The 11428-nt window shown below is 36.5% G+C and overlaps 1 protein-coding gene across 1 annotated transcript; it reads left to right on the top strand.

The window, feature by feature from the left end:
* The first annotated feature begins 2292 nt into the window (after positions 1 to 2292).
* Positions 2293 to 11260, top strand: LOC137035024 (cytosolic phospholipase A2 gamma-like). Its single transcript, XM_067408269.1, has 16 exons — positions 2293 to 2339; positions 2831 to 3028; positions 3294 to 3343; positions 4412 to 4523; positions 4612 to 4754; positions 4845 to 5046; positions 6827 to 6929; positions 7010 to 7150; positions 8438 to 8503; positions 8592 to 8636; positions 8850 to 8975; positions 9449 to 9592; positions 9853 to 9930; positions 10017 to 10174; positions 10868 to 11033; positions 11115 to 11260. Exons 3-16 carry the CDS (start codon positions 3294 to 3296, stop codon positions 11258 to 11260), a joined length of 1680 nt encoding a protein of 559 aa, XP_067264370.1. The 5' UTR covers positions 2293 to 2339; positions 2831 to 3028.
* The last annotated feature ends 168 nt before the right edge of the window (positions 11261 to 11428 follow it).

The raw sequence follows: 11428 nt of genomic DNA, 5'->3' as shown, positions 1-11428 counted from the left end.
TTATTTGTACTGTTGCGAAGATTTTCGAGAAACTAATTTTCAATCAAATATCAAAATACATTAATTGGTTTAACATTTTATCTCCATCTCAGTCAGGTTTTAGACCCAATTTCTTCAATCTTCATTGATCTTTCTAAAGAAACTTTTGAAAAAGGGGGCAGTTGTGGCCTAATGGATAGAGAGTCAGACTTGTAACCCAAAGGTCATGGGTTCGAGTCTCAGGTCCGGCAGGGATTGTCGGTGAGGGGAGTGAATGTCCAGCGCTCTTGTTTAATGAATTAATAATAATATCATATAATATAAATCATAGAATAATTCTAAGTAATTATTATTAAAGCCAGACAATTTTATCACCAGTTGAGAGGTTAGCCGTGGGTTGCAAGTTATTATGGTGATGAACACCGCTAAAAGCCAAGTCACTTTCATGGTACCTAAAACCCAGAACTGGGCAAAACTAATCTGAAACTGAATCCAGCTTCATGGTACAGGCCCCATGTTGGTGGATTTTCCTGTTCTGGGCTTGTTTTGTTGAGTGTTCATTAGATTTCAAATTTTGTACAACTTCATTTTTTTTTATTAATTTAATCTTTTAATAAAGATTTAATGTTTTAACTCTTTTACTGTAATCCATTTTTCCTAACTGCACCGTTAAACATTTAAGGCCATGTGCATTGTAAGCATTATTCTAAACATATATGTGTAATTTGTATATTGAACATTTATACAAATAAATATGTCATGCACATTGATATTTATATATGTGACATATATGTATATAAGACTGTTTTATACATACATTTACATATATATTTATATGGGCTAGTTTTATATGTGACATATGTATAAATGACTGTTTTATACATATATAAACATTTATATTTATATGGGCTAGTTTTATATGTCAATATATGAAATTGTTCCATTTTCGAATAGGTTTCATATATGGGCAGGTATATATATGTACATATATGTTTTCACTTTATATGTGACATATATGTATAAATGACTGTTTTATACATATATAAACATATATATTTATATGGGCTAGTTTTATATGTCAATATATGAAATTGTTCCATTTTCGAATAGGTTTCATTTATGTTTTCACCATATATGTGGATATATTTAATATATGTAAATGTCATATATGTACATATATTACATTTCCGTATGGGTGTGTTCACTGCTGTGTGTGTGCACTTGGATGGGTTAAATGCAGAGCACAAATTCCGAGTATGGGTCACCATACTTGGCCACATGTCACTTCACATCACATTTTTTAAAGCTTTCTAAAGCCCTAACCCTAACCCTAACGCATTCCTGTAGCTCAGTGGTTATAGCATCGCACTAGCAATGCCAAGATCATGGGTTCGATCCCAGGGATTGCACAGACTCAGATACAAATGTATAGTATAATGCAATGTAAGTCGCTTTGGATAAAAGCGTCTGCCAAATGTATCAATGTAAATGTAAAATGCTTGATAAATTACACTCCTACTATTGACTATGCAGAAATTATTTACCAAAACATTTCAGACACAATTTAAAACCTTTAAATAATTCTTTATATAGGTTTGTTTTGAAATGTCCTTAAAGAACCCATTTTTCTCATGTGTACATGCTCCTGTTTGTTTAATACAGTTGTAGACTGTAGGTGGAAGATCAGGGGAGTGAGCTGCTTGTGACCTTTTTTTATGTTTCAAATGTCTTGAATTTGTATTGTTTTTTTTTTTTTGTATGTGTTTCTAGGACCCGCTCGAAAATGGACATTACATCTCATGGGGCTTTCCTTTCAATAAATTAAAAAATTAAACTTCATTTAACAAGACAAATTCTGAAATATGTTAGTTTAAATCAGTATTAAACTCTGGGACATATAAAAGTGTCTGTAGTATAAATTATCATGTAATAGAACGTTAAAGAGACACAATCATGGACTAAATATGATTTAACCTGTGCAACAGTTTACCATGTTTACCTGCAAATGTGCATGAAGGCTCAGAGAAAAGAGCTAATATGAACACGCTGAACAACCTGCGTCCTGCCACACAAACTAACAAACACTCATTTTTTACACAGACCTTTCATTTTGAACCCATACACACATCTGATGCCTTGACCTGCAGTAATTCTTCTGGTTTGTAGGAAATTGCATGGAAGAACATTTTGTGCTCTTTATGTGTGATTATACAAGTTCATGTTCATCACCTCCACCTCTCACGATGATATCTAGACTTTCAGAGTCCTATAAAAGAGGCTCTTCTGTCTGATCTGAGAGTCGACGGCTGCTGAGTTGCTATTGGTGAAGTCTCAAGATTTTACAAGACTATACAAGAACAGTGAGTACATGTTTTAAAGCTTTTACAACAGGGCAAATAATAATTTAATAAGTGGGAACAGTATAGGAATGAATCTAGACTTTCAAATTTGAATTAAAACTTACTAATCGCTTACTAATGAGCAACTAAAACAGTAACTTTATAATTGACATTTGACTTTATGGAAGTTCAGGATTAACTGTCTGAAATGAACAATGTTGTGATATTATATTATTGTCATTTTTACAAAAATATACAGTTGCAAGAAAAAGTAAGTGAACCACACAGAAAATTCTGTGAAGATATTGTACATAAAAGATGTTTACATTTAGTTCATAAGACAAAACAATAGCTGAATCTATTAAAATAACCCCATTCATAAGTATGTGAACCACTGATTCTCAATACTGTGTGTGGTCACCTGATGATCCACGACTGTTTTTGTGTTTTGTGATGGTTGTTCATGAGTCTCTTGTTTGTCCTGAGCAGTTAAACTGAGCTCTGTTCTTCAGAAAAATCCTCCAGCTCCTGCAGATTCTTCAGATTTCCAGCATCTTTTGCATATTTGAACCCTTTCCAGCAGTGACTGTATGATTTTGAGATTCATCTTTTCACACTGAGGACAACTGAGGGACTCAAACACAACTATTAGAAAAGGTTCAAACATTCACTGATGCTCCAGAAGGAAACACGACGCATTAAGAGCCGGGGTGTGAAAACTTTTAAATTCATAATAAATTCAGCTATTGTTTTGTCTTGTGAACTAAATGTAAACATCTTTTATGTAAAATATCTTACTCAGGACAGTACTAAACAAAAAATAACATGCATTGTGTATGATCTCTCTTATTTTATTAAAATTATTCACATTTTCACTGATTCACATACTTTTTCTTGCAACTGTATATTTTTATTCAGTGATTTTCAAAAGGTTTTCCCCATTTTAACTTTAATGTCAATTCTGTTGTTTTATAGATGGGAGCATGTGGATGCCGGCAAACAGGGGCGCAGGAGACATTTTCAATGTGAGGGGGACCAAACTGCTTTCCGGGGGGGGGGGGGGTTATCACTGACATAATGGGTTGTTATGACAACGGGTGGTGCACATATGCATGCGCTGAACGCGTCTTTCCCATGGTCTTTCCGCGCTCATCGGCACATGAGTTTCTCTGAAAGGCTCGCGCGAGACTGAACGGAACGCGGGAAATGAAGTATACCCGGGCCTTAACCGCTCTAAATTGTAATGGATCAAACTAGTGCACGCGATCAAAGTGCACGCCACTGATAAGCATTGTAAATTAAGTATTACAGTATACACATACCAATTAAACGCACAGATCTCTCGTGCGTCCTCCACTGGATGAGCCAATATCACTTTCGTTTCTATTTCAGAAATCTCTTTTATAGATGCCATCAATCCTTTTGCCTTTCAAGATGTAATTACCAAAATCAAAACAGTCCATAAACTATAAATCCTCAGGAAAACTTCAGTTAAACCAGCTTCAACCTGATAGATCAGCCTCCTTACCTTAAAGTGTAAAATTTCTCGGTTTCTGAATGGACGGTTTGGCTTGATTGACAGATGTTCACATCCGCGACAAAACAGCTGATTATTTACGAACGGATCGCTTGCAGAAACGTGAAAATGGTCTCATTTGAAAGAAAATATCCTAAGCTAAACGTTGATATAGTGTGACTAATTGAAGCAGCCCTTATCAAAAGTGCGGGGGTCGACTTCTATCTTTTCAAAACTGTGGGGGTCCTGACCCCCCTGTCCCCCGTGCCAACGGCGCCCCTGCCGGCAAAGGTGCATAATCCTGCTCTGGATAATTTTGAGAATATCTGATCAAAAAGTCTTAAAAATTAAGGCTTTTATTGGTATAAATGATTCCATGATGATTCCGTTCTTCAGATTATTAAAATTCTTTGGGGAACTTAAATGGTTCTTCTTTTGCTTTGCTGCAAAAACAAACAAAAAACATTTGGAACCTTTTTTTTTTTAAGCGTGAAGTGAGCCACAGAATATTCAAATCTAAAAAGTATATAAAATACCAGTATGTGATGTTAAATTCAGCACTGGTCTGTCTCTGCAGTGTTGAGGTGAGAATCGAACACTCTCTGAATAAGGGGGAGAAGGAGTTTGTAGTCAAAAGGAGAAAAGCTGTTCAGGAAAGCCTGATGAAACTTAACATCCAGTGCAGTCAGGTAATATTATACTTCATTCTGCTTGGCTGTTTACAAATAGTGTTGTAATTGATAAACATCAATTGTTTGCTAAATCAATCTGTTTCAGAATGAGGTGCCAAACATTGCCTTACTGGGTTCTGGAGGAGGACAAAGAGCCATGGTGGGATTGCTGGGATCCCTGGTTCAGCTCCAGAAAACAGGTCTTCTGGATTGTGTCCTTTATCTGAGTGGAGTCTCTGGATCCACCTGGTATGAACACTGAGAAACACACACATACACACACACACACACATACACTTGGTTGAATGTCAAAAATGAGAGTATGTTGTTCCTCTGAAGGTGTATGGCCTCATTATATCAGGAACCAAACTGGTCCACCGACATAGAGACTGTGAAAAACAACATCATCGAGAGACTCAAAGGTCCTGGAGTCAGCTGGATAGACACAATTTCCATACTGTTGAAATATTACAATGAGAAAGACCACTTTAGCTTCACTGACATCTGGGCAGCGATGTTTGTCACAACAATTCTGAAAGAGGTCTGTAACTACTTTTAAACTATTCTTACCACAGCCAGGTAACAGCCGAAATCTAGCCATTTCAACAGGCATCTGTTCAATTGGGGGGTTTTCGTGTTAGGTCAAAAAAGTTCCCTGTGCAGATTTCGCTCGTGACAAAGTTGGTCACACAAAAATGAATTTATTCCTCAGTATTTTCAATATTATGACATTATTATGAGAGGAAAAGTCAAAATGATGACATACTAAATCGAAATGATCACCTAAAAATTCAAAATTATGTAATACTAAGGCACAATTATGAGATTAAAACTTTAAAAAAATATATATCTCATCATTGTGACTTAAGTGTGGTATACTTTCGTCTTTTAAGTCATAATTATGATTTAACAGAGCATGTTTTTTTCTTTTGTAGTGGGAATTGGCTTCCATAAAAATAAGTCTTTAAAACAAGAAAAACTATGCAGAATTCTCTCACGTTCACATTTATTTTTTTTAAGCAGTTTTATTTTTATATTTTATTTTTATTTATTTTATTTTTTTCGAAGCATACCTAAAATGGTGATGGAATTTTACTATACGTGTTCTCAATAAAATTAGAAGAACCATTGTTGCCCCCAGGGGCGGCGCCAGCCGATTTTGCCGGGGCTTCAGCCCCGAATGTTTTGAGTCAAGCCCCGAATGTAATGACTGTCACTGAGAAAATATGAAACTGGACAATAGCCTATGTAAACCCCCGAAATCATAAGTTGCTTTATTTCATTGCGCTTTGGCTTTGCATATACTGCATACAGCCTGTAAAAATAGACCTTAAAAATAATCTAGCCTATAGAATACATTTCTTTGCTGTCGGTAGCCTATGGGCTACTCCGTTTCTTCCTCTCTGTTGAATATGCAGCAGGTAGGGGAGGAGGTAGCACAGTCAACCGTAAGAGTGCGAGACAGTCAGCAAGCAGGAATTTCAGGTTAGAGGTTTCTTAACAGTGCTCTCAAAATATATTTTTTCTTAACACATCTCTCTATTAAAATACGTTAAGCAGTTCAATACCGCTTTTCTACAGTATCCGACCATACACCGGCCACGCTTTCTCTCTCTCGCACATTTGCGCACACGATCAGCTGGTGATGATCAAAATAAAAGCTCAAGGATTTATCTTTTAAAAAGAAATGAGTACAAAAGTATTGTAAAAAAAGAAGTTTGAACCCTTTTTAATGTCCAGGTACAAGTCAATGCTGTTTCTTTGTTCAATTTGCACACTGTACATGTGTTGAAGCTCTTAATTTCCAGAGTGCACCAGATTGATGCATTTAACCTTAATATGTACAAAATCTTCTCCCGGGGGAGCATGCCCCCGGACCCCCCTACAGCTGGTATGTTCAATGAAGTTTTACAAATTACAGTGTCAAATAATGTACATTTTCTGAACAAGAATACGACAACAAAAGCTCCTTTCATGTCAGTAAAGCTGTTAATAGAAAATTAAAATGTCTTTGGACAAACATAGCTTTGGGCTAAGCCCCGAATGTTTACAATGTCTGGCTCCGCCCCTGGTTGCCCCCCCCCAAAAAACAAACAAACAAACAAACAAACAAAAACATTTAAACATGAACACAAGAACACTTAAAAAATCCTTTTGTGGTTTGTAAAGGTTCCATATGTAAATGGTCTTGTCTTTAAAGCGGTTTTGGTTAAAGTCTCGTCACAGAACCACAGATCAACCTTTATTTGTAGGAATGTATTTTGGCTCATTGATTGTGTCCCCAAGCAATTTTAATGCTGCAAAAAATATTTTCTCTTCAGGTCAACAAACAAACCCTCACAAACCAGAAGTTGCAGCATGAAAAAGACCCATTCCCCATCTACACAGTGATTGACAAGAAATGCAAACAGAGCAAAGATGGAGGTTTGTGTTTGTATGTGAGAAAGACAGACAGAGTTAATGTGTTTGTTTCATCTGTTATATGAACATGTTTCTGTCTGCAGACCCCTGGTTTGAGTTTACTCCATATGAAGCAGGTTATTCTCTCACTGGAGCATTTGTGGAAACCTCCAGCTTTGGCAGCAAGTTTGAAAATGGCTGTAAGATCAAGCACCAGCCTGAAATTGACATGCTGTACCTGCAAGGTAACAAACTCTGTTACAGGAGAGTATATTTGTAATATCAACTTACATTCTAGATGGAACAACACCGAACTCCACGTGACCTGAATTAGAGAATAGTTTTAAATAGTCTCTGAACTTAAATAGTGACCCTGGACCACAAAACCAGTCATAAGGGTCAATGTTTTGAAATTGAGATTTATACATCATCTGAAAGCTGAATAAATACGCTTTCCATTGATATATGGTTTGTTAGCATAGGTTAATGTTTGGCTGAGATACGACTATCGTATGTAACCCTGGTTCTCTGAATAGGGAACGAGACGCTGCGTTGAGATGCATAAGGAACACTCCTGCATTCCCTATTCAGGGAACCAGGGTTACATATGTAACCTAAGACGTTCCCTTTCATGGGAACTTCGAGCTACGTCGAGACTTCAACCATCGTCGACCATACTCCTGGCAGATCCTGGTAGCCGAAGAAGAAGGCTGACCTGTAGATTCATAAGCAAATGAGATGGCCTCGACCACCCACTTGTTCATTCTCTTTAGCAGACCTGTAAGAGACAAAAAGTTGTTCGGTTTTACGCCACAGGGCAACTCTATGGAGATAAGTGTCTAACGCCCTGACCGGGCAAAGCAGATTAGGTTTTTCCTGATCTGAATTAGAAAATGGAGAAGGACAAAAAGATATCTACCTGTGATTCTCCGCCGCCTACCCTGATCCTTGCCTGTTCCCTGTTTCAGCCTGCCGCCTGCCCTGATCTCTGCTCATTGTAAGACCCTGATTCTTTGCCGCCAGCCATGACTATTGCCTGTCCCTGTTTATGTTTCTGCCTAACCCTTGTCTGTACAGTGCTTGTGTTAATAAAAGCTGCAAATGGATCCTTACTCTGTTGACCCATCATTAGTGTTCATGGAACATGATCTTTACTTAATATCCTAATGATTTTTGGCATAAAAGAATAATTAATAATTTTGACCAATACAATGTATTGTTGGCTATTGCTACAGATATACCCATGCGACATATGACTTGTTTTGCGGTCGAGGGTCACATATAAACAATAAAATTACAATTAGATGTTCACAAATAATTTAAACATTGATTTTTTTATTTTTTATTTTATAAAATGTCTCAATTATTTAAAGGAGCCATCATTCCTGCTGAACATTTTCAGAGCTCAAATTATTTTTTTTTTTATGAGATACAATTACCGTAAACTGTTACATATTTTATTTCAAAACAGATTACGTTTTGTTCCTTTCATTTTAAACTTCCTGTTTGTTGATGATATGTGTTTTCTGCAGCTCTGTGTGGCAGCGCTATAGCTGATGGATATGAGAACCTTAAATTCTTCTGGACTCGAGTAAAAGGTACAACTGCATTTGTTCTGAAGATTTAGCCAATAGCTGACAGTCATTTCATTATCATAAGTCTGATTACATTTGATTTTTCCAACAGATTCATTGTCTTACCTAAAACCAATGCTTACAGAAATGGAGAAAGGTAAAGCATTACTTATTGCTTTTGTGAATCACACTCATGCTTCCTGAAAAAATAAAATCAAAGCATCTTAAATGGGTTTTGGGTTTCTTCAGCGGGTCAGGCTGGGATTCCCTGGACAAAAGAAATCTGAAAATAATCATTCTGATGGAGGAAAGAAATTGCATTGAAGACGTTTAACAGTGTGATTTGTTTAATGTGCGTTTTCTTCAAAAGATCCCCACTGCCCACCTGTAGAGAAATGTTACCAGGTGCTCATGGATCTGGTGGAGATGCGTATCAAAGTTTTGACTGGCATTGATCCATCTGCTCTCTATGAATCCATCAAAACAAAGCTGAATGGTAAGATTTTCCTAAAGTATGTTAGATCGCATATGGCACGTTTCCACAGTAGTAACACCTCGGTTGAGGTTCCAAGTGTGCTGCACCGATACTAAAATGTGTCTTGTAAACACTGCAGATCACTGCAGATCCCTTCAGGCGTCATTGGATTTGTGACACGAGACGCCAAACCGGCTAGATTTAAAGGGTTAGTTCACCCAAAAATGCAAATTCATGCCATTCCACACCCGTAAGACCTTCGTTCATCTTTAGAACACAAATTAAGATATTTTTGATAAAATCCGATGGCCTCTTTTGAAAGCAAGTTAATTTACACTTTCAGTTGAGTAATTAATGACAAAATTTTGGGGTGAACTAACCCTGTAAGTTGGGAAAAACAAACTAATTTGGCCAACATAATAAAACAATATATGCAAACTAGAATTCTATGTTGCCATATAAGAAGAGCAAAAGAATGTTTCCTTCTTTTACAGATCTCTCTGGAGGCACAATTCAGCTAAATTCTCAAATAGAAAATTTGAATGTTGCTGATAAAAAAAATGCAAACCAGTTTATGAAGGACTACACCTTGGAGATATGCAATTACTTGGGCAGATGGCTCAAAAGCAGGCTATTCAGTAGGTTGAACTGTACTTCACATTTGATTTTCTAGTTATAAAGCTTCCTGTCATAAGGAAGATTGTTTCCGCCATGAAATAAAAAATAAAATGGGTAATTGCTGATTTTTAGATATAAACTCACAACTGCGAGTAATAAAATCGGATTTGTGAGATAAAAAGTCACAATTACCATTTTTATTTAGTGGCGGAAACAAGCTTCTGTACAGTCAGAATCAAAAAGTGTTCAACAACCTTTACTTTTTTTTTTTGAAATTCAGAGGCTTGCTTGAGCATTTTTCAGTGTGTGGCTGAGTGGATCTGGTGTAGGAAATACAACTTTCTCCACAACATGAACGGTGAGAACAGACCCATTTCATAACTGGCAGTTCAACATGAATAATTAGTGGACTAATTTCATGCTGTGATTTTTCCACTCTGTCAGTCAAAGCATTGCCCGCCGATCTTCAGGAAACTGAGACGAGAGACTATGAAGATGCCGGGCTGTTGCTGAACTCACCCTACTTCTCAGTGCTGAGAAAAGAGAGAGACATCAAACTCATCATTTCACTGGACTTCAGTGACGATGATGATCCTTTCACTGTATTATGCTTATATAATTCTCTCATAAAAGTTAGGGACCCTCAACATTCCCAAACGGACTGATAAGGAAAACAGGAGAAACACTGTGACATGAACAAAGTTAGAAGACTTTTAAATCCCAAAATCACCACCCCTACAAACATTTACCATGACTGTACTGTAGTAATTTACCATGATTAGGGCAGAATTGTTGAATATGTATATTGAATACTATGTTATTGTCATTTATATTGCATTATATTTATTAATTAGGTGGGTATGGGAATATATAATTAATTTCTTTGTGATGGTGTATATAGTTTTTACCTGTGTTTAAGCGTTGTTTATATATAATATATCACAATATAATATCATTTGACAGTGGTGGTGAGTCGCGATGCATGGTTTTGCCTGTGGTTTCTCACTGTGAGAATTTAAATTATAGCCTATAATAGTTATAAATAAAGTAATTCTTACCAATAAGACAAAAAAACATCAATGAACAAAAACATCAACGGATAATTATACAATATATAGTCTATAATATAATATATAATATCTATAGAGAACTATCCATTAGCATTCTCATCTCAGTTGGGGTTTCTTGGTTGATGCATGAAGACAATTGACTGACAATTTCAGTCAATAACTTATATTTAAACTTGAAATGTCAGTCTAACTCTTAAGTCATGCTGTGATGTTTTTCCACTGCAGACGGTGAAGAAAGCTGCCAAGACGTGCAAGGAACTAAACATCCCTTTCCCTGAGGTCAACATTCCCAGTGAGGACTCAGAGCTACCAAAGGACTTCTATGTGTTCAAAGGCAAAAACACTCCAACCGTGATCCACATCCCTCTCTTTAATGTGATCAACTGTGGAGGCAAGTTAAAGTCTTACAATGTCCTGAATGAAACTGAAATATCAACTGTGTTCTGATTTAAGTGTGTTCATGTTTCTTCAGATAAAATTGAGGCCTGGAGGAAAAAATATACAACTTTTCAAGGTCCTTACAGCGCTGAGATGATCACTGAACTCATGGAGCTCGCTGGAAAAAACATCACAAAAAACAAAGACAAGCTGCTGGAGCAGATCCGTGCAGCCTGTTGATATTGCCATTTACCTGTTTCATTGTTTTTATTTGCTTGCTTTTAAGTTGAGGCCACGTATAATTGAATGCTTGAATGATTATGAAATTAAGTAACTGCAATACTTCCTTTGTTTGTTATAAGATGAGATGACTAAGCAACAGTTGTGAAAGTTAGTTTGTGAGTTTGA

Source organism: Chanodichthys erythropterus, chromosome 13, assembly GCF_024489055.1.
Source record: "Chanodichthys erythropterus isolate Z2021 chromosome 13, ASM2448905v1, whole genome shotgun sequence".
Classification (NCBI taxonomy): domain Eukaryota; kingdom Metazoa; phylum Chordata; class Actinopteri; order Cypriniformes; family Xenocyprididae; genus Chanodichthys; species Chanodichthys erythropterus.
This window is presented reverse-complemented; position numbering and strand designations above follow the sequence as displayed.